The sequence below is a fragment of the Pan troglodytes genome, chromosome 1 (assembly GCF_028858775.2).
Source record: "Pan troglodytes isolate AG18354 chromosome 1, NHGRI_mPanTro3-v2.0_pri, whole genome shotgun sequence".
NCBI lineage: Eukaryota > Metazoa > Chordata > Mammalia > Primates > Hominidae > Pan > Pan troglodytes.
This window is the reverse complement of record NC_072398.2, coordinates 183,609,471-183,637,206: the sequence shown is the minus strand read 5'-3', so window position 1 is coordinate 183,637,206 and position 27,736 is coordinate 183,609,471. Positions and strand designations below refer to the sequence as shown.

Below are 27,736 nucleotides of genomic sequence, written 5' to 3'. Positions count from 1 at the left end.
TATATGGTATTAATATTCCTTTGATAATTTATAATTATTTCCACAGCTAATGTGGTAATAGTGCTTTCTCCACCAGTATCTGATATTATTCTCCTAACAGCCAAAGTAGAGAAGTGTTATCCCTATTTAACAAGAGATGAAATGTGTTAAGATCCCACAGCTAGTTAGTGCAGAGACAGGATTCGAAATGTCACTTACTTTCCTCAACACTCCACTTTTGTTAGTTTCCTGAGCAATATGGAAATATCTTAAAGTCCGAGCTGTATTTGTAGGCTGCTCTGGTCAGAATAAGCAGCTACCCTTTTAAGAGAGTGAAAACACTATTCTGAAAAATGTATCAAACTAGCAAAGAAATATGTGCTCTAAGACCAGGTGTGGTGGCTCACGCCTGTAATCCCAGCACTTTGGGAGGCTGAAGCGGGTGGATCACCTGAGGTCAGGAGTTCAAGACCAGCCTGACCAACATGGTGAAACACCGTCTCTACTAAAAATACAAAAATTAGCTGGGCGTAGTGGTGGGCGCCTGTAATCCCGACTACTAGGGAGGCTGAGGCAGGAGAATCACTTGAATTTGGGAGGCAGAGGTTGCAGTGAGCCGAAATCACAACACTGCACTCCAGCCTGGGCAACGGAGTGAGACTACATCTCCAGAAAAAACAAAAAAGAAAGAAAGATGTGCTCTGTAGAGCATCATTCTCTGCTTTCCTGAAAAAATTCTTGGCATCTAGGGCGCAAATTTTAAGGGGAATGATGGTCAGTTCCTGAGCTCTAGTGTGAGAACAGGAAGGGCCTCAGACAGCCATGCATGTCTGACAAACTGTTGGCCAGCCCAATAAGGAGCTCCAGAGCAAAGATTGCCCATTACAGGAGTCCCACATTAGGCAGAAATGGCTAGGCCCTAGAATTCTTGCTGTGCCTAGTCATTGCCTGAGGCTTCCAAGAAAGAACAAGCACCAAAGCTAAGGCAGATTCCAAAGGAGGCTGTCAGGCAACTGCAGTCTTTGCAGCTGACTGGAAAGTTCTTTCTGGAAAGAGATCTAAGTCATTGAGATCATTGACACATCTCAATGACTGCCATTGGGTACATGAAGTGCAAAGGCCCTGAGTTACATGGGAAGCCTTTGGAAGATTTTTTTTTTTTTTTTTGAAACAGAGTCTCACTCTGGTGCCGGGGCTGAAGTACAGTGGTGTGATCTCAGCTCACTGCAACCTACGACTCCTGGGTTCAAGTGATGAACCCTGCCTCAGCCTCCGAGTAGCTGGGATTACAGGCACCTGCCATTACGTCCAGCTCATTTTTTGTGTTTTTAGTAGAGACAGGTTTTCACCATGTTGGCCAGGCTGGTTTCGAACTTGTGACCTCGTGATTCATCTGCCTCGGCCTCCCAAAGTGTTGGGATTACAGGAGTGAGCCACCACCCCCGGCCTGGAAGATTTTGTATACAGGACTGACATAATCTGATTTTAGGTTTTTGTTTGTTTTGTTTTGTTTTGTTTTTTGAGATGGAGTCTCGCTCTGTTGCCCAGGCTGGAGTGCAGTGGCGCCATCTAGGCTCACTGCAACCTCTGCCTCCCAGATTCAAGCATTTCTTATGCCTCAGGCTCCCGAGCAGCTGGGAATACAGGCCCCTGCCATCACGCCCGGCTAATTTTTGTATTTTTGGTAGGGACAGATTTTCACCATATAGGCCCAGCTGGTCTCAAACTCCTGATCTCAGGCAACCCTCCCTCCTCGGCCTCCCAAAGTGCTGGGATTACAGGCGTGAGCCACTGCGCCTGGGTGAGGCTATGATTTTAGGTTTTAAAAGGACCATTGATTGCTATATTGAGAATAGACTGTTTGGGGCAAGGGCAGAGATGCAAGGGGACCAGTTAAAAAACTGCTGCAATAACTTAGAAGAGAGATTGATGGTGGCTTGGACCAGAATGGTAGCAATGGAGGTGGTGAGAGGTTATTGTATTCTGGATATATTTTGAAGGAATAATCAATATGATTTGATTCCAGATTGAATTTAGCATGTAAAAGAAAGGAACGCTGTGTCGGCTTCTCATGATTTATGATTTTCTTTAAAACTACTTTGATATTAGAAAGAGAAATGTAGTATGAGTTAGATAAAAAGGAAGGGGTGAGCCTAACACATAACCCCCCACTCCTTAGGTGTGGGCTGCACATAATGACATTTCTTCAAAGTGTATAGTATTGGGTTGGGGGAGAAAGGCAGAGGGAGGAAAGTGACTTTACAATGGCAAAACCTGACAAACACTACTTCAGGTGGGTCATCAAGCCAACCTCAATAGTTATGCTGATAGTAGGTACACTTCTGTTTCCTTTTTTTGTTTTTTAGAGACAGTGCCTTGCTGTTGCCCAGGCTGGAGTGCAGTGGCACAATCATAGCTCACTGCAACCTCAACCTCCTGGTCTCAAATGATCCTCCTACCTCAGCCTCCAAGTAGCTGAGAGTACAGGAGGGTGCCACCATGCCCAACTTTCTTTTTTTCCTTCAGTAGCAAGTATTCTCTCTATATTGTCCAGTCTGGTATTGAACTCCTAGCCTCAAGTACTGGGCCTCCAAAGTGCTCGGATTCCCAAAGTGCTGGGATTGCAGGCGTGAGCCACAGCACCCAGACTACTATGCACACTTGATATGATGTGATCAAAATGGCACTTTAGGCTGGGCACGGTGGCTCATGCATGTAATCCCAGCACTTTGGGAGGCCGAGGCAGGCGGATCACCTGAGATCGGGAGTTCGAGATCAGCCAGACCAACATGGAGAAACCCCGTCTCTACTAAAAATACAAAAAATTAGCCAGGCATGGTGGCACATGCCTATAATTCCAGCTACTCGGGAGGCTGAGGCAGAAGAATTGCTTGAACCCAGGAGATGGAGGTTGTGGTGAGTCGAGATCATGCCATTGCACTCCAGCCTGGGCAACAAGAGCGAAACTCTGTCTCAAAAAAAAAAAGGCACTTTAGGCCAGAGGTGGTGACTCACGCCTGTAATCCCAGCACCTGGGGAGGCTGAGGTAGGTGGATTACTTGAGGTCAGGAGTTCGAGACCAGCCTGGCCAACGAGGAAACCCTGTCTCTACCAAAAAATATAAAAATTAGCCAGGTGTGGTGGCATGCGCCTGTAGTCCCAGCTACTCAGGAGGCTGAGGTGGGAGAATCGGTTGAACCCGGGAGGCAGATGTTGCAGTGAGGTGAGATCATACCACTGCACTCCAGCCTGGGCGACAGAGTGAGATTCTGTCACAAGAAAAAAGCAAGGGGCACTTTATCTCTGTGGTCTTCCTCCCATTAACCTATAACCTTGTATTATCCTGAGAAAGACAGACAAATTCCAATAGTGAGGAATCCTGTAAAATGCCTGACCTGTACTCCTCAAAACTGTTAAACTCATCAAAAACAAGGAAATCCTGAGAAACTGCCAGAGTCAAGAGAAGCTTAAAGAGATATGATAACTAAATGTAATGTGATACCGTGGATGGGATCACGGACCGAAAAAAACCTCATTAGGTAAAAACTAAGAAAGTCTAAATATAGACTTTAGTTAATTATAATGTACCAATATTTGTTCATTAACTGTAACAAATGTATCTACCATACTAATATAAGATGTTAATAATATGAAAAACTGGGTGTAGGGTATGGAACTTCTGTACCATGTTCTCAATTTTTCTATAAATATAAAACTTCTAAAAAAATAAAGTATTGTCCGGTACACTCGCTGGCGCCTGCAGTCCCAACACTTTGGGAGGCTGAGGTGGGTGGATTGCCTGAGCCCAGAAGATCAAGGCCAGCCTGGGAAACATAGTGAGACCCCATCTCTTTTCATTATAAAATATAAAATAATTTTTAAAAACAAACAAAAATCCTTCCAGTCAGAGACAATAGCCCAAAAAAAAGTGTTTTAGAGGCAAATTTTTTTTTTGAAATGGAATCTTGCTCTGTTGCCCAGGCTGAAGTGCAGTGGCTGGACCTCAGCTCACTGCAACCTCCGCTTCCCAGGTTCAAGCAATTCTCCCTGCCTCAGCCTCCCAAGTAGCTGGGATTACAGGTGCCTGCCACCACACCTGGCTAATTTTTGTATTTTCAGTAGAGATGCAGTTTCAGGATGTTGGCCAGGCTGGTCTCGAACTCCTGACCTCAGGTGATCCGCCCACCTCGGCCTCCCAAAGTGCTGGGATTACAGGTGTGAGCCACCGTGCCTGACTGAGGCAAATTCTTAGGATTAAAAAAATTAAAGAGTCTATTATAAAGAAAAAAGGAAAGTACAAGGTGAGAGCTGAGGCATGTGCTAATCTTTTGAACAACTAAAATAGCATGTCTTCCTTTTTGCTTAGTAATAACTCAAATACCAATGAGAGTTCAATTAAACATTTTATTAACACTGGACTTTTTTTTTATGGAGTCTCACTCTGTCTCCCAGGCTGGAGTGCAGTGGCATGATCTCGGTTCAAGCAATTCTCCCTGCCTCAGCCTCCCAAGTAGCTGGGATTATAGGCAACCGACACCACTCCCAGCTAATTTTTGAATTTTTAGTAGAGACAGGGTTTCACCATTCACAGGATGGTCTCGATCTCCTGACCTCGTGATCCGCCCCACCTTGGCCTCCCAAAGTGCTGGGATTACAGGCGTGAGCCACCACACCTGGCCTACCACTGGACTTCTAAGCAGGATATACACTTAACACTATGCATAAATACTTTTTGACTGAAATGAAAAGTAATTATTGACTTCATTTTAGGATAGGAATGATTCAGCATTATATTTAGGAGAGCTTGGAAGTGACTAAAGAGCTTATTTCCCCAGATGTTTTCTTTTTTTTTTTTTTTGAATTATAATGCAATAATCAATAGCTTTGGGGATCTGACCCCAATTCTGCCATTTAATTTCTCTGAGATTGATTTTCCTCATTTGCATATTGTACATTATCATAAAAAAGAGTTAATGCATAATGAGTGTGAAAGTTAAAGGGGCCACCCATATATTATTATTAGTCTAGGTGTACTGGTAATTGACATTATTAATAAATGAGCAACACATTGCCCTGTGTTCAAAGAGATTAAGGGAACTGATTTGTTAAATTAGAAAGAGAATAAGGGCTGGGCACAGTGGCTCACATCTGTAATTCCAGCACTTTGGGAGGCCGAGGCGCACAGATCACCTGAGGTCAGGAGTTTGAGACCAGGATGACCAACATGGTGAAACCCTGTCTCCACTAAATATACAAAAAAATTAGCCAGGTATGGTGGCAGACGCCTGTACTCCCAGCTATTCGGGAGGCTGAGGCAGGAGAATCTCTTGAACCCGGGAGGGGAGGTTGCAGTGAGCTGAGATCGCACCACTGCAGTCCAGCCTGGGCAACAGAGCGAGACTCCGTCTCAAAAAAAAAAAAAAAAAAAATTAGCCAGGCGTGGTGGCGCACGCCTGTAGTCCCAGCTACTCGGGAGGCTGAGGCAAAAGAATCGCTTGAACCTGGGAGGCCAAGGTTGCAGTAAGCCGAGATTGCGCCACTGCACTCCAGCCTGGCGACAGAGCGAGACTCCATCTCAAACAAAAAGAAAGAGAATTAAGTTTAATGGAATAAAATCTACAAATGCTATACCAAGGACCTACTATACACTAAGCTTTAGTGCTAGCTGGTATGGGGAGTTGAAAGGACATGATAAGCATAGAACAGGGAAGGCACAATTTTATAGGCTGTGTAATAAGAGGTAATTACCGAAAGCAAATATGAATAATTGTTAGATGACAGGCCAGTTTAAATAGACTGAAGAGATACCATGCTAGTCTTTGATCTCTGTTTATATATATTTATGTGTCATTTCTTTTTTTTTCTCTTTTTTTTGAGATGGAGTCTTGCTCTGTCACCCAGGCTGGAATGCAATGGCGCCACCTCGGCTCACTGCAACGTTCGCCTCCCGGGTTCAAGCAATTCTCCTGCCTCAGCCTCCTGAGTAGCTGGAATTACAGGCACCCACCACCATGCCCAGTTAATTTTTGTATTTTCAGTAGAGACGGGGTTTCACCATGTTGGTCAGGCTGGTCTCAAACTCCTGACCTCAGGTGACCCACCCACCTCGGCCTCCCGAAGTGCTGGGATTACAGGCGTGAGCCATACCGCACCTGGGCATTTATGTGTCATTTCAAGACACTGTGGAATTGCTATTACTTTTGGCCCTTACAGAGAAAAGCTACTGGTTTTATTTTTTAAATTTCCAAGTTCTTTAGTTTGCTTCACAGATAACCATTTCCAGTTTGTCATTTTTTAAAAAGTATGAATTTGTTGCATAAACAATGTTATAACAAGAAAAAAATTGTAAAAGGAAAAATTCATCCAGAATTCTATATTCTAACTGCTGTAGACTGAATATTTGTGTTCCCCACAAAATTCATATGTTGAAGTCCTAACCCCTAATATGATAGTAAGTAGCTGGAGCCTTTGGGAGGTGATTAGGTTATGATGGCAGAGCCTTAATGAATGGGATTAGTACCTTATAAAAGAAACCTCCAGAGAGCTCCCTTGCTCCTTTCTGCCCTGTGAAGTTACACGGAGAAAATGGCTGTTTATGAACCAAGATAGCAGGCCCTCACTAGATCCCAAATCTGCCAGCTCCTTGATCTCTAACTTCCTAGCTTTGAGAGCTGTGAAAAATAAATTTCTGCTGTTTATAAGCTACCTGTTTATGGTATTCTGTTATAGCAACCCAAAGACTCAATTGTTTTTCCTTATTCCTTTTCAGTCCCTGTCCACATGACATGGTCTTTATGATTAGACTAAGAAAACGTTCAGTGCTATAAACCCTGATGGTGCCTGCTAACAGACTGGCTATGGGGATTAAAGAGCTATTGTTATCACCAGGAACAGGGAAGTTGGAATCTGTTATTTCTCCTCTTCCTGGTTCTGTTACTTATTACTGTACTAAGTTTCTCCAAACACCCAACTTTCCCTTTCTCAATTTACACTTCTAAGCTAAATTGTACTACTGATTTTTAAAAACAACTACAGCTTTGCTTTTAAGAAACACATTTTTATTTTATTTATGTCTTTTTTTAAAAAAAAAAGATGGGGTCTCTCTCTGTCACCCAGGTGGGAGTACAGTGGCACGATCTCAGCTCACTGCAGCTTCAACCTCCTGGGCTCAAGTGATCCTCCCACTTCAGCCCCCTCTCTGCCCCAAGTAGCTGGGACTACAGGCGTGCGCCACCACACCAGGCTAATTTTTGTATTTTTTGTAGAGATGGGGTTTCACCATGTTGCCCAAGATGGTCTCAAACTCCTGAGCTCTGGAGATCTACCTGCCTTGGCCTCCCAAGGAGTGCTGGGATTACAGGCGTAAGCCACTGCACCCGGCCTTAAGAAACATATTTTTAAAGAAGATTGCTAATCTGTCAATTTACACCAAATTCCTTTTAGACACTTAAAAATCTTAGAAGAGGCAACAATTACAATTTATGTCTCAAGTCATGTTGACTTATTTTACTTATTTTTTAAAGTTTGGATTATTTGGAATGAATACAATGATCAAATATCACATACTGGTAAATTCTCTAAAAGTATTTGCTAAACTGAGCTAATGTACTATCATCCTGATTTTGCAGACAAAGAAATTGCAGGTATAACCAACCTACCTAAGCTTGTAAAGTTAGCAAAGATGCTGTAAATTCAGCTAAAGACAGTCAGTCTCCCTTCACTGGTCTGCCTGCAGTTCTGCAGTATGAAGCTAAGCTCAGCTGACAAAGTCACTCCCAGGAAAGCAGTCATATTGTCTGCTGCCAGATTTGTCACATCACATTTTTTTTTTTTTGAGATGGGCTGGGCGCGGTGGCTCAGAGATGGAGTCTCACTCTGTCACCCAGGCTAGAGTGCAGTGGCATGATCTCATCTCACTGCAACCTCCACCTCCCGGGTTCAAGCGATTCTCCTGCCTCAGCCTCCCAAGTGGCTGAGATTACAGGTGTGTACCACCACTGCCAGTTAATGTTTGTATTTTTAGTAGAGATGGGGTTTCACCATGTTGGCCAAGCTGGTCTCGAACTCCTGACCTCAGGTGATCCACCCACTTCAGCCTCCCAAAGTGATGTGATGTGGGCCAGGCGTGGTGGCTCACGCCTGTAATCCCAGCACTGGGAGGCCAAGGTGGGCGGATCACCTGAGGTCAGGAGTTCGGGACCAGCCTGGCCAACATGGTGAAACCCCGTCTCTACTAAAACACAAAAAATTAGCTGGGTGTGGTGGCGTGACCTGTAGCCCCAGCTACTGGGGAGGCTGAGGCAGGAGAATTGTTTGAACCCGGGAGATGGAGGTTACAGTGAGCCGAGATTGTGCCATTGTATTCCAGCCTAGGTGACAGAGCGAGACTGTGTCTCCAAAAAAAAAAAAAAATTACTATGTTTCCCTGAACTAACGTTCAGAATCTTTGAGAACAGGTCCTTTGATAAAGCCTCACAACAATAACCAAGCAAATCTGAGTAGCAGGGACCTTCATTTTAGAAACTCTATTAAGTATCAGGTTATGCAATGTACTAAGCATCACTCCAGGAAATAGATTACAATATAATAGACAGCTATGAAGGCCTGAAGACAAAGCATGCACCTGCTTGCTTAAGAGAGTGAATCATGTAACAATAACACACGGTCATGCTGTTAGTTCAATGCTGTACAAAGAGTAATCAGACAGAGTCCCTTCCTTCATAAGCTCTAAATCTAGTGTGGAGATACCCATAACAACATAGGCCTACAACAGAAATAACAAGGGACGTGATGGGGGAGGGTAGAAGCACAAAAGAGGTACACCTAACCCAGTCTTGGCAGGTTTTTTTTTTTTTTTTTTTTTTTTTTTGAGACGGAGTTTCGCTCTTGTTGCCCAGGCTGGAGTGCAACGGCGTGTGCCTGTAATCTCAGCTACTTAGGAAGCTGAGGCAGGAGAATTGCTTGAACCCAGGAGGCGGAGGTTGCAGTGAGCCGAGATCGTGCCACTATACTCCAGTCTGGGCGACAGAGCCAGATTCTGTCTCAATCAATCAATCAATTTTTCAAAAGAGATGGGGTCTCACCATCTCGCCCAGGCTTGTCTTGAACACCTGAGCTCAAGTGATCCTCCTGCCTTGGCCTCCTAAAGTGCTGGGATTACAGACATGAGCCATCATGCCCAACTTTTTTTCTTTTCTTTTTTTTTTTTGAGACAAGGTCTCACTCTGTCATCCACGCTGGAGTGGCATGATCACTGCTCACTGCAGCCTCAACCTCCCGGCCTCAAGCAATCCTCCTGCCTCAGCTTCCTGAGTAGCTGGGATCACATCTGTCTAATTTTTCTAATTTTTTCTAAAGACAGGGTCTCACTAGATTGCCCAGGCTCAAGCTGAATTCTGAAACATGAATATAACATAGGCAGCAAAGGGGAGTAGTCAAGGATGGGAAAATGAAAGTATGGGAACAGATATCTATCTCTAAGAGGCAATTATGATAAATAGGATTGATGAATGGTGACAAAGCTTATTTCCTAATCCCCTACAAAGGGTGCTAGGAACATAGATATACCCTGGGAATAGTATGCAGGTACTGAATGTATGTGAAAAGACCTAATGTACTCAATGATAAACATCTATGGGTAAGGGTGGGTTTTAAGGATAGCTCTTGCTATACATCTTTCTGAGATCAGTCTTCTGGTCTGTAACATAACATATTTTGACGGGATTTTTGTGAGTATGGAACTTTTCATGGAGTCAGTGTTGTATAGAAATGCACATTTTAAAGTCACACATGCAGAATTTGAATTTGACTTTGTCATCTATTGCCTTGTGGGGTTTTTTTGTTGTTGATTTTTTTTTTTTGAGACGGAGTTCCACTCTTGTTGCCCAGGCTGAAGTGTCATGGCGCGATCTTGGCTCACCGCAACCTCCATCTCCCAGGTTCAGGCGATTCTCCTGCCTTAGCCTCCCGAGTCGCTGGGATTACAGGCGCCCGCCACCACACCCGGCTAATTTTGTATTTTTAGTAGAGACAGGGTTTCTCCAACTTGGTCAGGCTGGTCTCAAACTCCCGACCTCAGGTGATCTACCTGCCTCAGCCTCCCAAAGTGCTGGGATTACAGGCGTGTGGTGAGCCACCGCGCCTGGCATTGCCTTGTGGTCCTGGCTCTATGTAAAACGATAGTACTAACTTCGCAGCATTATGAGAATTTCATAGGCAAGGCAAGGCTGATATTTAACTAATACCCAACTGGAAAGGCTGTATTGGTGATTAAAATATTGAAACACGTGGGGCGCGGCGGCTCACGCCTGAAATCCTAGCACTTTAGGAGGCTGAGCTGGGTGGATCACTTGAGCCCAGGAGTTTGAGACCAGCCTGGGTAACATAGCAAAATCCTGTCTCTACAAAGAACAGAAAAATAAGCGAGGCATGGTGGTGCATACCTGTAGTCCCAGCTACTCAGGAGGTCGAGGGTAAAGTGAGCTGTGATGCGCCACTACACTCTAGCCTGGGCAACAGAGTTAGACCTTGTTTCAAAAATAAAGAAACAACAAAAATATTGAAACATTTACATATGAGTTGGCATATGGCTACTTCCCTAAGCACTTCCAGTGTCCTCCAACTCTCCCCTGGGACGCACTGGACCTCCCCACAATCTAGCAATTAGAAGATATCTGAGGCCAGGTGCGATGGCTCACACCTGTAATCCCAGCACTTTGTGAGGCCGAGGAGGGCAGATCACCTGAGGTCAGGAGTTCAAGACCAGCCTGACCAACGTGGCAAAACTCTGTCTCTACTAAAAACGCAAAATCAGCCAGGCGTGGTGGCGCATGCCTGTAATCCCAGCTACTCAGGAGGCTGAGGCAGGAGAATTGCTTGAACCCAGGAGGTGGAGGTTGCAGTGAGCCGAGATTGCGCATTATACTCTAGCCTGGGCAACAAGAGTGAAAGTATGTCTCAAAAAAACAAACAAACAAAAAGACAGCACAGAAATCTTTACAGGTATTCTGACAGATTTATTTTAAAAGTTGGAATATTATCCAAAAAATGCCTGGCACATAGTAGACATTTTTTTTTTTTTTGAGACAGAGTCTCGCTCTGTCACCCAGGCTGGAGTGCAATGGTGTGGTCTCGGCTCACTGCAACTCCGCCTCCCAGGTTCAAGTGATTCTCCTGCCTCAGCCTCCTGAGCAGCTGGGATTATAGGCACCTGCCGCAATGCCCAGCTAATTTGTATTTTAGTAGAGATGGGGTTTCATCATGTTGGCCAGGCTGGTCTCGAACTCCTAAGCTCAGGTGATCCACCCATCTTGGCCTCCCAAAGTGTTGGGATTACAGGCGTGAGCCACCATAGTAGACATTTAATAGATATTAATCAAATTTATTTAGCCTATAGATTCAATCTATGAATATAGTTAGGAAATGCCCCTTTATTGGGTGACATCCACTTATTCTATATATATTTATTGGGGCATACTATTATTGCATATCTGGTGGCTTACCCCTAGGTGTAATTCAATGCTTCTCTGCCACCTCCAAGGAGCACTAATATATGGCTAAGACAAAATGGATTCCTTGGAGACAAATTAGGATCAAGATGCTAAGTGGTAGACCTTTCACTGTGGACAAGCAATAGGATTGAATTTTCAAGCATCAGTGTAGTATTGTGTCTTTTATTAATTCCATGTACTTGGCTTGGCTCCATGTGACTGCCAGTGTGATAAAATAGGCCCAAAGCTACTTGGAGATCCTAACTTCCTTGGCTTATTTCTCTTTTTGAGTGTTCCTGTTGATCTGGTCTAGCTTGCCAGGGAGGAGTCTAAGAGAGGGAAGGTCATCTAGGCCTGCCTTGATTATACAAGAGAGTTTTCTCTAAGCTCTATAAGATCCATCTCAGCTTACTAAATCTAAGGTTCCACAGAGGGCTTTTGGACCCTGTAGCAAATTTAAAACATGGCACCAAAATTCCTGACACTCCTCTTGAGAAGTAGGGCCTATGTACCCTCTCCTTGAATCTGGGCTCTGTGTGTGGTTGACTGAAAGAATATGGTGAAAGAAGAGTTGCTGTGGCAGTTTCTAAACCCAGGTTTTAAAAACTGGCAGTATCTACTCCCCATCTCCTGGAATGTTTACTCTTGAAGAGTAACATTTAGCCATCATGCTGTAAAAAGAAACCTAAGCAACTCATGGTAAACCCCATGGTCTTTAGGGAAAGAGGGTTTCCACAATGTTAAGGAGAGCCAAGAAAAATTTCAATAGTGTATTTTCCAGCTTCCCGTCTCTACACCAAAATTAAGTATTGACACTCACAAGAGGAAAAAAATTATCCTCTGTCAGCCATGTGAATGAGCCTTCTTGGATATGGATCCTCCAGCCCTCAGCTGAGCTGCCCCAGCTGATGCCATGTGGGATGAAGATTAGCTGTCCCCACTGAGCCCAGCCCAATTTTCAGGTAATAGGCAAAATAAATGTTTCTTGTTTTGGCTGGAGGCCGTGGCTCACGCCTGTAATCCCAGCACTTTGGGAGGCTGAGGCGGGCGGATCACTTGAGGTCAGGAGTTTGAGACCAGCCTGGCCAACATGGTGAAACCCCATCTCTACTAAAAATACAAAAATTAGCCTGGCATGGTGGCGGGTGCCTGTAATCCCAGCTACCCAGGAGGCTGAGGCAGGAGAATCGCTTGAACCTGGGAGGCAGAGGTTGCAGTGAGCTGAGATCGTGCCACTGCACTCCAGCCCAGGCGACAGAGCAAGACTCCATCTCAACAACAACAACAACAAAAGGCAGGGCTTGGTGGCTTATGCCTGTAATCTCAGCACTTTGTGAGGCCGAGGAGGGCGGATGATCTGAGGTCGGGAGTTCGAGACCAGCCTGACCAACATGGAGAAACCCCGTCACTACTAAAAATACAAAAAAATTAGCCAGGCGTGGTGGTGCATGCCTGTAATCCCAGCTACTTGGGAGGCCGAGGCAGGAGAATCGCTTGAACCCGGGAGGCAGAGGTTGTGGTGAGCTGAGATTGTGCCATTGCACTCCAGCCTGGGCAAGAAGAGTGAAACTCTGTCTCAAAAAAAAAGAATGTTTCTTGTTTTAAGTCATTGATTTGGGAATGGCTGTTTTGTAGCAATAGATAACTGGAACAGACTCAAAGGGCCAACTAGTCATAAAGTGTTTTTTTGCCTCACCTTGTCATTCCTGGAAATGACTCCCTGGAAAATCCTTGGCAGAGATGGGTGTCTGGGTTTCAGTTTTTAGAAATCTTTCCACATTAATATTTTCCTTAGTTGCCTAACATAACTGGCAGAAGGAGACAGGCAAGGAACAGGACATTAAGTACTCAACCAACTGTGGTCATAATTATCCAGAAAGTTTTTTTCTCTGTGAAAAAAAAATCACCACATATTGCTTTAAGTAGGTATACAAGGAAGTTTCAGACCCAAACCCCTGTGTGGAATCCTTAGTTCTGGTGTTCTATCATGGAAACAACAAAGACTTTTTGTCTCTAGCCTAAGGCCTTCACTAAAAGTATGCCAATAGCTTCCTAGCCCTTTTTCTCACAGACACCATATCCTTAAGATCTTTTAACTCTAATTGTGTGAACAAAGGAAAAGAAGGCACATTTGTTTTGATATGGCCTTTTTCATACATCTGCTACCCATTCCCAATATGACCAGTTGTCCTTGTTCTTGGCTGCCCATGTCCTAGCTCCTCCTCCCCAGAAGCTGAAGGGTTTGGAGCCTTCTTTTTTTTGAGATAGAGTCTTGCTCTGTTGCCAGGCTGGAGTGCAGTGGTGCGATCTCAGCTCACTGCAACCTCCGCCTCCTGGGTTCAAGCAATTCTCCTGCCTCAGCCTCCCAAGTAGCTGGGATTACAGGCATGTACCACCACATCCAGCTAATTTTGTATTTTTAGTAGAACTGGGGTTTCACCATGTTAGCCAAGCTGGTTTCCAACCTCAGGTGATCTGCCCACCTCGGCCTCGCAAAGTGCTGGGATTACAGGCATGAGCTGCTGTGCCCGGCCATGTTTTGTTTATGTGAAAATTCACATATCTAAACGTGGGTCCCTGTCTTTGTATAGCCTTCAAGCTCAAAATAATGTTCACATTTTAAAATGGATTTTAAAAATAAAAATAAATAATATTTTGGGACACATGCAAATTATATAAATTCAAATTTCAGTATCCATAGAAAAATGTTTTGTTTTTGTTTTGAGACAGGGTCTAGCTCTGTTGCCCAGGTTAGAATGTAGTAGCACGATCTTGGCTCACTGGAGTTTGCACCTCCTAGGCTCAAGGGCTGCTCCCACCTCAGCCTCCATCTCCTGGGCTCAAGGGATCCTCCCACCTCAGCCTCCCATCTCAGCCTTTCGAGCATCTGGGACTACAGGTGCACACCACCACCTGTAGTGTAGTGTAGGCCTGGCTGGGCGTGGTGGCTTATGCCTGCAATCCCAGCACTTTGGGAGGCCAAGGCAGGAGGATCACTTGAGCCCAGGAGTTCAAGACCAGCCTGGACAACATGGTGAAACCCCCTCTCTACTAAAAATACAAAAATTAACCAGGCGTGGTGGCAGGTGCCTGTAATCCCAGCTACTTGGGATGCTGAGGCAGAAGAATAGCTTGAACCTGGGAGGTGGAGGTTGCAGTGAGCCAAGATGGCACCACTGCATTCCAGCGTGGGTGACAGAGTGAGACTCTATCCCCCCCCAAAAAATTTTTTTCCAGCTGTGATAATCCAAAATATCCCATTCTCCTTTCTATGGTGGGAAGGAAAAGGTAGAAGTTGTGGAGAGGAAAGAGGTAGAAATTAAAGGGAGAATGGAAAAGAAGGGCAAACAAAGGCAAGTAGGTGAGGAGAAGGACAGGAAAAGAGACAGGGAGAAGGGAGGGACTTATAAAGAAGGGTAGGAAGGATGGGAATAAGTAAAAACAACAACAACAAAAAGAAAGCAAGGAGAGAGAGTGGAGAGGGGGAAGAGCCAGAAAATGCTGAGTGAGCTAAGAAAGGACCACCAAAAGAAAAAGGAGAATGGGGGTGGTCAGAGGGCTATACCACTATCTTCCTCTCCTGTTTGCTTTCGTTTACTAACGTCCTGGTCACTCTGCCCTAAACAGCTTAGTTCCTTTCCCATAGTCTTTGTTCACTCCAGCACTATCTGACTTGAACTTGTACCTGTACGACAAATCTAACACCCTGGACTCTTAGTTCTAAAAACAGGACATGCATTCTGCCTCAGTCTTCCATTCCCATGGTCTCACCCTGGACCTTGGCATCATCAGAAACTCACAAGCTGGGACATTTCAATTCCAAATATCCCACTCAGACCAGCAGCATCTACACTGCCAGAGCACTTGCTCATATACCCCACTGCAATCTTTCTTGGGCCAATGCTCTAAGACATTGGTCCCTTTCCCCACCACCCTCCAACCCCTCCACTACCAGGCTTCATGTGCCATTATTTGCTTTCCTGTATGGTTTTGATTCTACACACAACATCATGAACATTCTCTTCCAAACACTCTCATCACTTGGCCCCCTCTCTCTGTTGTACTTGCCAGGCAAAATCCCAACCCTCAGTAAATGCAACAAGCTGCCTTCTCTGCCTGTGCCTGAATGGCCAAACATCTTCAATTATTTTGAATCCGTTACCTCAAATATCAAATGAGCTCTTAACGTTGGCCAGAAGGCCTTATAAAGGCCTGTATGCACCAAGGCTCAGTTCTTGGAACTTCTCCTTTTCTTCTCCCTTAAGATTCTTCCCTAATGAAGGGGGCAGGCGAACGGAGTTAAAGGGCTTCCATTGCAGTTAGAATACAGCCCAAATTCCTTTCCATAACCGAAAGTCCTGATCTGCCACCGACCTCACTTTCTCAACTTTTCACCTTCCATTCTCCCCTCATTTGACTCAGCCCTGGTCTCACTGTCACTGGCCTTTTTTCCTTTCTTTCTTTTTTTTTTTTTTTGAAGCAGTCTCATTGTCACCTAGGCAGGAGTGCAGTGGTGCTATTACGGCTCCTAGGCTCAAGTGAACATCCCAGTAGCTGGGATCACAGGCACGGGTCACGGTGCCCGGCTTTTAAATTTTTGGTCGAGACGGGGTCTCGTCATGTTGTCCAGGCTGGTCTCGAACTCCTGGGCTCAAGCCATCCTCCTGCCTCAGCCTCCCAAAATGCTGGGATTACAGGCGTGAGCCACCGCGCCCAGCCAGGCCTTCCTTCAATTGCTTTAACATGCCAAACCAACTTAGATTTTTTGCACATGCTTTTCTCTGTGGGACACTCTATCCTGGTGCTTGCCTGGTTTCGCTCTTTTCTATCCTTTTGTCTTGGCTTGAATGTCACCTCTTCTGAAGCGTTCTCTGGCGACCCTGGCCATCTTATGTCCTACTTGTTATTTCTTCAAAATTGTACTGCCTTTTGTATATACTGGTGTTTACTCATTCACACTGGCTACCTCCCCATACCTCACTGGCTGGAATGGAAACTCATTGCGAGCAGAGACAATAGGTTTTGCTCTCCCGCGGATCACGTCCCAGCCTCCAGCTCAGCACCAGACACTTGGGGGCGCAGGATAAAATATCTGCAGTCAGAAAGCACTAATAACCACCCAAGGGTTGGAGGAAAGCTGGCGCGGACCGCACGAGTGTCGCCGAGACGCCGCCGCCGTGCGAAGCTCCTCCCCTTCCGACAGTGCCGCGGACGCCCGGGCAGCCACGGCGGCGGGGCCGCGGCGGGCGCCGGCTCAGCCCGCCCCTTTCTCCCACCGCCTCCCCGCCCCGCCCCGCCCCGCGCCGCGCCGCGCCGGCCGCTGTCAGCTCCCTCAGCGTCCGGCCGAGGCGCGGTGTATGCTGAGCCGCTGCCGCAGCCGGCTGCTCCACGTCCTGGGCCTTAGCTTCCTGCTGCAGACCCGCCGGCCGATTCTCCTCTGCTCTCCACGTCTCATGAAGCCGCTGGTCGTGTTCGTCCTCGGCGGCCCCGGCGCCGGCAAGGGGACCCAGTGCGCCCGCATCGTCGAGGTGAGGCCCGGGCAGCAGGCGGGCTCCTTGGGGCTTGACGGGACGCGGGCCGGCCTGTCCCGCCGCCCCTAGTCCGCGCCCCCCGGAGTCGCCGAGCCGCAGACTACGAGTCCCGGCGGCCACCGCGCCGCCCGCGTGGCAGTGGCCGAGGGCCGCCGGCGCGCGGCATGCCGGGACTTGTAGTCCGCGCCCGCCCGCCTTGGGGGCCACCGCTTGAGGTCGCTTTGTTCCTGCGCCCCTTCTTTTCTTACATTTTGGGGACCAGATTCGTCTCTAGAGTGGGCTGGGAGAGGGATCCCGGAGGCCAACCTTTGGGGGTCCCCCAGCGCGCAGAGGTTAGCGTGTCGCTGATCGTGTGGCGGGTGAAGGCAGCAGGAGCGCGGATTTGGGTTAGAGGCCGTGTGCGCCCACAGTTGTCTGAAGGGGAGACCTATTTTTCTTCTCCGCGCCTTCCCTCTGGTTCCCTAAACTCCGCACTGTCACCGAACGTGTCTTTACTCTAGAAAGGAGGCCCGTGGGGCGGGGTGTTATTTTAGGCGTGCTGTGGGCTGCCGCTGGCACTCTCGAGCCCCGTCCCCGCAAGCTTTAGGGCGGAGCTAGCCCTGAGGCTCGGCCCGGGTCGGGGATGGGGAAAGCCGGGAGTGCTGTTCTGAGATCAAGCTTCAACCTTTGGCCCTGCTGCCAAGTCACGCTCGGCGCTCGGTCACTTCCTGTCTCCCAGCCTCAGTTAGCCCTTGTAATACAGTAAAAAGAGTCTCTGAACCCAGATTTTCTCAGGATATAAAACACCTCCCAAATGTAAAATGCTGTTACTTTTTTTTCTTTTGCTTTGAGACAGGTTACCAGTTCAATTCTTTTAACAATTTTTGAGCTAGATGTATGGTTGGTTAGCTGCATTGACACTGTGGGAAAAAAAGGCTTCATGGACAATCTGGGGAATGCTTGGGAAAGAAGGAAAACAGGATATCTAGAAACAGAAGAGGCGACCATTGGTGGCCTCTAGTGAAATCACTCTGAAACCCTGTAACCAACAAAAGTTTTTTTGACCTAGAACTTCTAATTTCCTCCTCTTCTAGGATATGGCCAATATTAGCATTGGGCTTTTGCTTCTCTCCTTATATGTTCATAACAATCAACTCCTGTCCTGTATTTTATTCCCTAAATAGCATCCAGAGAAAGTTAGATGAGTTCAACAAGTCATTATGTGTTGGACAGATGTATTTATAAATATTGATCATTTTGCCAGGCGCTGTGGCTCACTCCTGTAATCCCAGCACTTTGGGAGGCCGAGGCTGGCGGATCACGAGGTCAGGAGTTCGAGACCAGCCTGGCTAACATGGAGAAACGTTGTCTTTACTAAAAATACAAAAATTAGCCTGGCGTGGTGGCGGGCGCCTGTAATCCCAGCTACTCCGAAGGCTGAGGCAGGAGAATCGCTTGAAACCGGAAGGCGGAGGTTGTGGTGAGCCCAAATCGCGCCACTGCACACTAGCCTGGGCGAAAGAGTGAAACTCCATCTCAAAAAAAAAAAAAAAAAAAAAATCATTTTAGGTGTCAAAGTGGAACTAGTCCAACTAAAAAAATACATAACATTTACATCCTCTTAAAAAAGTTTTTTTTGTTGGTTCTCTTTACTTTCTTTTGTTGTTTTTTTGTTTTTGTTTTTGTGACAGTGTCACTCCGTCACCAGGCTGGAGTGCGGTGGTGCGATCTCAGCACACTGCAACCTCTGCCTCCCAGGTTCAAGCGATTTTCCTGCCTCAGCCTCTGCATAGCTGGGATTACAGGCGTGCGCCACCACGCCTGGCTAATTTTTGTATTTTTGGTAGAGACGGGGTTTCACCATGTTGGCCAGGCTGATCTCGAACTCTTGACCTCGTGATCTGCCCGCCTCAGCCTCCCAAAGTGCTGGGATTATAGGCATGAGCCACCGTGCCTGGCCTTGTCACTTGTCTTTTAAAAAGTAAAGAGACTGGCCGCTGCACTCCAGCCTGGGCGACAGAGCGAGACTCCGTCTCAGAAATAAATAAATAAATAAATAAATAAATGGCAAGTGAAAAGTGGGAGTGATTTCAAATTTTTGTTTAATATATGTGATCTTTCTTAAATAGCATGATAGGGGAAGGGGCAAAGACTTTAGAGTCAAAGAGATATAGGTTCAAACCCTGACTCTGCCATTTACTGTTTCTCTAGGCCCAGAGATGTTGTTACCTTTAGTTCCCTGTGAAAAGGGAAAACATAGAAATGGCTATTTTGTATGGTATTTGTGAATATTAAATGAGGTAAAATATCTGGCACACAGAGACAGATGCAGATAGTTTTTTTCTCCACTTTAAACTTCTGATCTTATTACCTCTACTTTAAACTTCCTGATCTTATTATATTGGTTATTTTTATTGGTGGGTTTTGTTGTTGTTGTTTGTTTTGAGATCGAGTCTCTCTGTGTCACCCAGGCTGGAGTGCTGTGGTACCATCTTGGCCCACTCCAACCTCTGCCTCCTGGGCTCAAGCCATCCTCTCACCTCAGTCTCCCAAGTAGCTGGGATGACAGGTGTGCACCGCCACTCTCTGCTAACTTTTTTTTTAGGTTTTTGTAGAAACGAGGGCTCACTATATTGCCCAGGCTGGTCTCGAACTCCCAGACTCAAGGGATCTTACTGCCTTGGCTTCTCAAAGTGTTGGCATTACAGGCATGAGCCGCCACGCCTGGCCTGGCCTGGTTATTTTTATTGCAAAATAGTATTTTTCTTTTAAATTACTTTATGCATGTTATATTTGAATGCATTTAAATACAGTATGCTGTTTCTGAATCATAATAGGCCTTTAAAATATCTGTACCTAAATTAATAATACCCATACTACTACACTGGTTAAAAAATAATCTACACATTCAGGGCTGGGCGCAGTAGCTCACGCCTGTAATGCCAGCAGTTTGGGAGGCCCAGGCGGGTGGATCACGAGGTCAGGAGATTGAGACCATCCTGGCTAACAAGGTGAAACCCCATCTCTACTAAAAATACAAAAATTAGCCGGGCGTGGTGGCAGGCGCCTGTAGTCCCAGCTACTCGGGAGGCTGAGGCAGGAGAATGGCATGAACCGGGGAGGCGGAGCTTGCAGTGAGCCAAGATCACGCCACTGCAGTGCAGCCTGGGCGACATAGCGAGATTCCATCTCAAAAAAATAAAATAAATAAATAAATGAAATAATATACACATTCTGCAATTATTCTTTATTCTGTTCAGTAATGGCAAATAATATTTTAAACTTGTTAATTATCAGTTACAAGATTCCATGATGAGATATGTTCTGTAATGTATTATATTATTAAGATTTCAACAATTATTTGACCTTAAACTGTTATCTTCTTTAATGAAAAGTCTTCTCTTGAGTCTAGTTGCCATAAACTTTATTAAGCTGTCAATCAACTAATTCCAAATAGTTTATAATTTAGCAATTGCTATTCCCTAGCTGGCTAGACAGACACTGGAATATCTTTTTTTTTTTTTTTTTTTTTTTGAGACGAAGTGTCACACTGTCGGCCGGGCTGGTGTGCAGTGGGGCAATCTTGGCTCGCTGCAGCCTCCATCTTCTGGGTTCAAGCGATTCTCTGCCTCAGCCTCCCGAGTAGCTTGGACTACAGGTGCGCGCCACCATGCCCGGCTAATTTTTGTATTTTTAGTAGAGACGGGGTTTCACTATGTTGGCCAGGCTGGTCTCGAACTCCTGACCTCGTGATCCACCCACCTTGGCCTCCCAAAGTGCTGGGATTACAGGTGTGAGCCACTGTGCCCGGCCTGGAATATCTATTGTTAGTGAAGTCAGCGGTATGTTGTTTTTTTCCTTTGTGAATCTCTTTATTTTGACTCAATATTTTTTATACACTAAAATATTATAAACTAAATTCCAAAATAATGTAATTTTTGGAGGTTTTTTTCCTGTAGGAAAAAAATTATATAAATCCACGTTAAATTCTCCAGTTAATCTGGCTGAAGCTAATGCAGCTCACAGGGCACCTGAAATTGTTACTTTAGTATGTTGATTTCCAACTCAGGCTGCCAGAAGTACATATTTGAGTCCTAGCTACAGAATCTTCAGTTGACAGGAAGAGAAGAAAAAGAGAAAACCAAAAACCCTTAGGGATATCTTGCTCTCTAAGGCACTGAAATTAGTGAAGTGGGTATTGTTAGAGGGAAGCTGGTATTTTTTCTCTGGAGGTGAATTCTGCTCTGCAAATTGCTCCTGGAGACCTAGAGAAGGTAAAGGCAAATCTGATACAGTGTCTTCTGAGAGTGTTCTGTACTGGGAAGGAAAGATTGGAGGGAGGTTTTGGGATTGATTTTGCACATTTATTTGTACTGATGTTTTTCAGTTTTGTTTGCTTTTCTCCTTCCTTCCTTCCTTCCTTCCCTCCCTCCCTCTCTCCTTCCCTCCCTCCCTCTCTCCTTCCCTCCCTCCCTCTCTCTTTCCCTCCCTCCCTCCTTCCCGTTCTTTTTCTTCTTTTCTTTTTTTTTTACCAAATACCCAGACTTGGAGAATTTGTTTTATTTTCTAATTGTTTGTAAATCTGTATCCTCTAATACTGAATTTGTTTTTGAAAATGAGCTATTTTCTAAATCAGTGTGATACTTAGAGTTAAGTTTCCAGAATGGAATTATTGTGCAATAATTTAGTTATAAAATCATGATGGGAATACTGTATCATTCTTGAATTTTTAAAATTAAGCTTTATTTATATTTGTTGTTTTGGCCCAAATGAAATTATGTCAATGTAACCTAAATTTATATTTGAAAATAACCACCATTTTACATGCATTAGTTGGAAGAAATATTTAAACCTCTCTTTTAAAGGTTGTGAACATTTTGCTTACATAAACAAATTATGACTAAAGCTTATAACCATGCCAAATTGCTTTCTGTAGCACCCAGAAAACTTTTTTTTTTTTTTTTTGAGAGAGGGTCTCACTCTGTTGCCCAGGCTGAAGTACAGTGGTGTGACCTCAGCTCACTGCAACCTCCACCTCCTGGGTTCAAGAGATTCTCCTGCCTCAGCCTCCCGAGTAGCTGGGACTACAGACACATGCCACCATGAATGCCATGTTGGCCAGGCTGGTCTCGAACTTCTGACCTCAGGTGATCCACCTGCCTCAGCTTCCTAAAGTACTGAGATTACAGGCATGAGCCTTTGCGCCTGGCCTCACCCAAGAAGCATTTTATCATCTGTGTCAACTTCCTCCAGGGCCTGTGTGGGTAACTCTTACTTTGCCTGGCCATCCTACTTACTGCACTTAGAAAAAGTTTTGGATGATAATTGACTTTAAGCATATATAAATCAGAAACTTGATTTCATTTATCTTTGTGTCCCCAGTGTTGAACATTGTGCCTGACACATAGTAACTGCTTATTAAGCACTTATTGAATTATAAGTTGAATACGTTGGATTCATAGAGTTTATTGTTTGTCCTGAAGATGTTAAATTTTTAAAACTTCGATCCCCAGAGGGCGCTCCAGTGGCAGTTGGCTCTCCCATTTTAAGGACCAGAAGTGTTTGAATGTCTTCCTCTGATTTCTTTTTCTTTCTTCCTTTCCCTTTTTTTTTTTTTTTTTTTTTTAAGACAGAGCCTTACTCTGTCGCCCAGACGGGAGTGCAGTGGCATGATCTCGGCTCACCGCAGCCTCCGCTTCCCGGGTTCAAGCGATTCTCCTGCCTCAGCCTCCTGAGTAGCTGCAATTACAGGCACCCACCACAACGCGTGGCTAATTTTTGTATTTTTAGTAGAGATGGGGTTTCACCATAATGGCCAGGCTGGTCTCAAACTCCTGACTTCAGGTGATACGCCTGCCTCAGCCTCCCAAAGTGCTGGAATTACAAGCGTGAGCCACCGCATCCGGCTGCCCTCTTCCCTCCCCTCCCCTTCCCTTCCCTCCCCTCCCCTCCCCTTTCCCTTTCTTTCCTATTTATTTATTTATTTGAGATGAGCTCTCCCTCTGTTGCCCAGGCTGCAGTGCAGTGGCACAATCGTGGCTCATTCTCACTGCAGCCTCCACCTCGCAGGCTCAACTGATCTTTCCACCTCAGCCTCCCAAGTTGCTAGGTCTACAGGTGCATGCCACCATGCCCAGCTAATTTTTTTTTATTTTGTAGAAATGGGGTCTCCCCAGAGCAAGACTCCGTCTCAAAAAAAAAAAAAGAAATGGGGTCTCCCTATGTTGCACAGGCTAGTCTCAAACTCCTGGATTCAAACGATCCTCCTACCTCAGTCTCCAAAGTGCTGGGATTGCGTCGTGAGCCAGTGTACCCAGCCTGTCTTCCTCAGATTTCTCATGTAACACTTTTGTTTACTCTCAGTGAATGAATCAATGATATGGTTGTGAAAATCTGCTGAGCAGATTTCCAAGCTCCTCATTACAAATTCTCAAACAGAGCAGCATTCAGAAGAAACTAGATAGGAAAATCCACTGGATATTAAGGTCCAGTGTTTAAGAATATGCTTCTTTCCTTTTGGTGGAATAATAATTTTTTTTTTTTTTCGAGGCGGAGTTTCGGTTGCCCAGGCTAGAGTGCAGTGGCACGATCTTGGCTCACCACAACCTCTGCCTCCTGGGTTCAAGCGATTCTCCTGCCTCAGCCTCCCGAGTAGTTGGGATTACAGGCATGCGCCACCATGCCCGGCTAATTTTGTATTTTTAGTAGAGACAGGGTTTCTCCATGTTGGTCAGGCTGGTCTCGGACTCCTGACCTCAGGTGATCCGCCCGCCTCAGCCTCCCAAAGTGTTGGGATTACAGGTATGATCTACCATGCCTGGCAAATTTTTTCTTTTTTAAGAAAGTTTACATTATCTGGTCCACAGGATACTTGATTCTTCAGAAGCACCACTGTTTGATTAAGGGTGCTTATGACATGGGATTTTTGTTAAGAACTTGGAGGAGGGGAGATCTTCAGATTATTTACTGCCCTTAATTTTGAAAACTTTCATTTTTTGCCTTTCCATTTTAAGTTATAAGAGTAACACATGCCCATAGGGAAAATGTTACATCTTTTCTAATCCTGAGATCACCAGTAGTAACTGCTTGTTATGAACTGCTTTCCCATCTCTTTCTCAATGTTCTTGTGAACAAAAATGCAAATATTTATATTTTTTACCTTCAAGTGAGATTAGTGTATTTTTTGCTGACTGTATCATAGATATCCTTTCAGTTCTTTACCTATAGATTTAATTCATTTGTGTTTTTTTGTTTGTTTGTTTGTTTTGAGACGGAGACTCACTCAGTCTGTCACCCCCAGGCTAGAGAACCTTGGCACTCTCTTGTCTCACTGCAGCCTCTGCCTTCCAGGTTCAAGAGATTCTCCTGCCTCAGCCTCCCAAGTAGCTGAGATTACAGGTGTGTGCTACCACGCCTGGCTAATTTTTGTGTTTTTAGCAGAGACAGTGTTTCATTAGGTATTTCTTTATAGCAGTGTGAGAATGGACTATAGAGTCTACTTTAAGATTTTTATTTTTATTTTTTATTATTTATTTATTTATTTGGACAGAGTCTTGCTCTGTCGCCCAGGTTGGAGTGCAATGGTGTGATCTCGGCTCACTGCAACCTTTGCCTCCCAGGTTCAAGCGATTCTCATGTCTCAGCCTCCTGAGTAGCTGGGATTACGCCCAGCTAATTTTTTAGTATTTTTAGTAGAGACAGTTTCACCGTGTTAGCCAGGATGGTCTCGATCTCCTGACCTCATGATCCACCCACCTCAGTCTCCCAAAGTGCTGGGATTACAGGTGTGAACCACTGATCCTGGCCAATTTTTATTTTTTGGGGACAGGGTCTTGCTCAGTCCCCCAGGCTGGAGTATAATGGCTCTATCACCGCTCACTGCAGCCACTTGGCTCAAGCGATCCTCCTGCCTTATCCTTCAGAGTAGCTGGGACTACAGGCTCACACCACCAGGCCTGGCTAATTATTTTTTATTTTATTTTTTTGAGATGGAGTCTTGCTCTGCCACCCAGGCTAGAGTGCAGTGGGGTGATCTCGGCTCACTGCAACCTCCGCCTCCTGGGTTCAGGCAATTCTCTTGCCTCAGCCTCCCGAGTAGCTGGGATTACAGGTGCCTGCCACCACACCTGGCTAATTTTTGTATTTTTAGTAGAGACAGGGTTTCACCGTGTTGGCCAGGCTGGTCTTGAATTCTTGACCTCGGGTGATCTGCCTGCCTCGGCCTCCCAATTAGCCAGGCCTGGCTAATTATTTTTTGTAAAGACAAGGTCTCACTCTGTTGCCCAGGCTGGTACTCACTCGACTGCTTCAAATGCTAATCTCTTCCGGAAATACCCTCACAGATGATAATGTTTACCAGCTATCTGGGTATCCCTTAATCCAGTCAAGTTGACACCAAAAATTAACCATCACAAACATTATACTTAATATATTTCTATCAAAAGTATATGAATATCATCTTGGAAGATTATTTTAATTTTTACAAATTTGTTAATCTATTTTCTGAGGTTTTTGAGAATCTTTTCCTTTTTCTCTTTTTTCTTTTTTTTTTTTTTTGAGACAGGGTCTCACTCTGTTGCCCAGCCTGGAGTGCAATGGTGCCATCTCAGCTCACTGCAGCTTCTGCCTCCCGGGTTCAAGAAATTCTCCTGCCTCAGCCTCCCAAGTAGCTGGGATTACAGGCACTTGCCACCATGCCCAGCTAATTTTTGTATTTTTCGTAGAGATGGGGTTTCACCATGTTGGCCAGGTTGGTCTCGAACTCCTGGCTTTGTGATTCACCCGCCTCAGCCTCCCAAAGTGCTAGGATTACAGGCATAAGCCACTGTGCCCGGCAATTCTTTTTTTAAAGTGAAATGGCATAATTAACCATGTGTATTATTTTTTTTTTTTGAAACGGAATCTTGCTCTGTCGCCCAGGCTAGAGTGCAGTGGCGTGATCTCTGCTCACTGCAACCTCCGCCTCCCGGATTCAAGCAATTCTTGTGCCTCCACTTCCCGAGTAGCTGAGAATACAGGCACATGCCACCACACCCAGTTAATTTTTGTATTTTTAGTAGAGATGAGGTTTCACCATGTTGGTCAGGCTGGTCTTGAACTCCAGACCTCAAGTGATCCACCTGCCTTGGCCTCCCAAAGTGCTGGGATTACAGGCATGAGCCACAATACCCGGCCCTGTGTGTATTTTTAAAAAATATTTTCCTGGCCGGGCGCAGTGGCTCACACCTGTAATCCCAGCACTTTGGGAGGCCAAGGCGGGTGGATCAGGAGGCTGTAATCCCAGCTACTCCGGAGGCTGAGGTAGGAGAATCGCTTGAACCTGGGAGGAGGACGTCGTAGTGAGCCAAGACCACACCATTGCACTCCAGCCTGGGCAACAGATTGAGACTCCGTCTCAAAAAAAAAAGTCTCAGAAAAACCCACAAAACTTCCCTGTACTTGGCATTTATTCAGAAAACATTTTTTGAGAGCCAGGCACTGTGATATTGGTTGTTGAGTTAAGAAGACGCAGATTGGCCAGTTGCAGTGGCTCATGCCTGTAATCCCAGCACTTTGGGAAGCCAGAGTGCAAGAATTACTTGAGCCAAGGAGTTCAAGACCAGCCTGGGAAACATATCAAAAGCCCATCCCTGCATGGTGGCGGGCGCCTGTAGTCCAGCTACTCAGGAGGCTGAGGCAGGAGCATGGCGTGAACCCAGGAGGCGGAGCTTGCGGTGAGCCGAGATCGCGCCACTGCACTCCAGCCTGGATGACAGAGAGAGACTCCGTCTCAAAAAAAAAAAAGCCCATCTCTACAAAAAATTAGCTGGGCCTGGTGGTGCGTGCCTGTGGTCCCAGTTACTTGAGAGGCTGAGGTGAGAGAATCACCTGAGAAAGAGAATTCAAGGCTGCAATAAGACATGATCACGCCACTGCGCTTCAGCCTGGGCAACAGAGCAAGACCATGTCTTAAAAAAAAAAAAAAAGACGACAGACCCTGCTGCCAAAGGTTTACAATGTAGTGAGGAAACAAGGAAATTAATTGGTGATGACTACAGGATAGAATGATAAATCCTATGATATAAATATACCAAATATCCCATTTAGGGACATTTAGGGAAGGGACATCTAAATGTCAGTTTAATGAGTCAGGGAGGGCTTCCCAGAGGAGGTGATGTGTACGAGCTCAATTTTGAAGGACAGTGGGAAAGAAGCAGTTGGGAGATGGAAAAACGCTTAGAGCAGTTATCCTTGTATAGGGTTACTGAAGGATTCAATTCTGAGTAAAGTGTGAGAGGGTAAACAGACATAAGTGAGGCTGACTCAAAAAACACTCCCTTGAATGCAAACAGATATGAAAGAACTTTGCAGGTATTAAAGTTCAACTGTAAATTATTATTATTTTTTCTTTCTTTTTTTTTGAGATAGAGTCTCACTCTGTCACCCAGGCTGGAATGCAGTGGCACAGTCTTGGCTCACTGCAACCTCCACTTCCCGGGTTCAAGCGATTCTCCTGCCTCAGCCTCCCAAGTAGCTGGGATTACAAGCACACACCACCATACCTGGCTAATTTTTGTATTTTTAGTAGAGATGGGGTTTTACCATGTTGGCCAGGCTGGTCTCGAACTCCTGACCTCAGGTGATCTGCCTGCCTCACCTTCCACAGTGCTGGGATTACAGGTGTGAACCACCATGCCCGGCCTAACTGTAAATTATTTCAAAATTGTTTATCTTTTAGTTTTGCCTCCCTAACTAGAGTGTAATGTCTTTAAGGGTGGG

General features: G+C 45.5%; 1 protein-coding gene across 1 annotated transcript in view; it reads left to right on the top strand.

Annotated features, from left to right (window-relative positions):
* The first annotated feature begins 16,564 nt into the window (after window positions 1–16,564).
* The window catches only part of CMPK1 (cytidine/uridine monophosphate kinase 1), a 31,114-nt gene continuing 19,942 nt past the window's right edge, over window positions 16,565–27,736 (top strand). Inside the window, exon 1 of the mRNA XM_001163827.8 lies at window positions 16,565–16,996. Within this exon, the coding sequence (XP_001163827.1) occupies window positions 16,826–16,996 (171 nt within the window). The 5' untranslated portion in view covers window positions 16,565–16,825. The remainder of the gene's footprint in view (window positions 16,997–27,736) is intronic.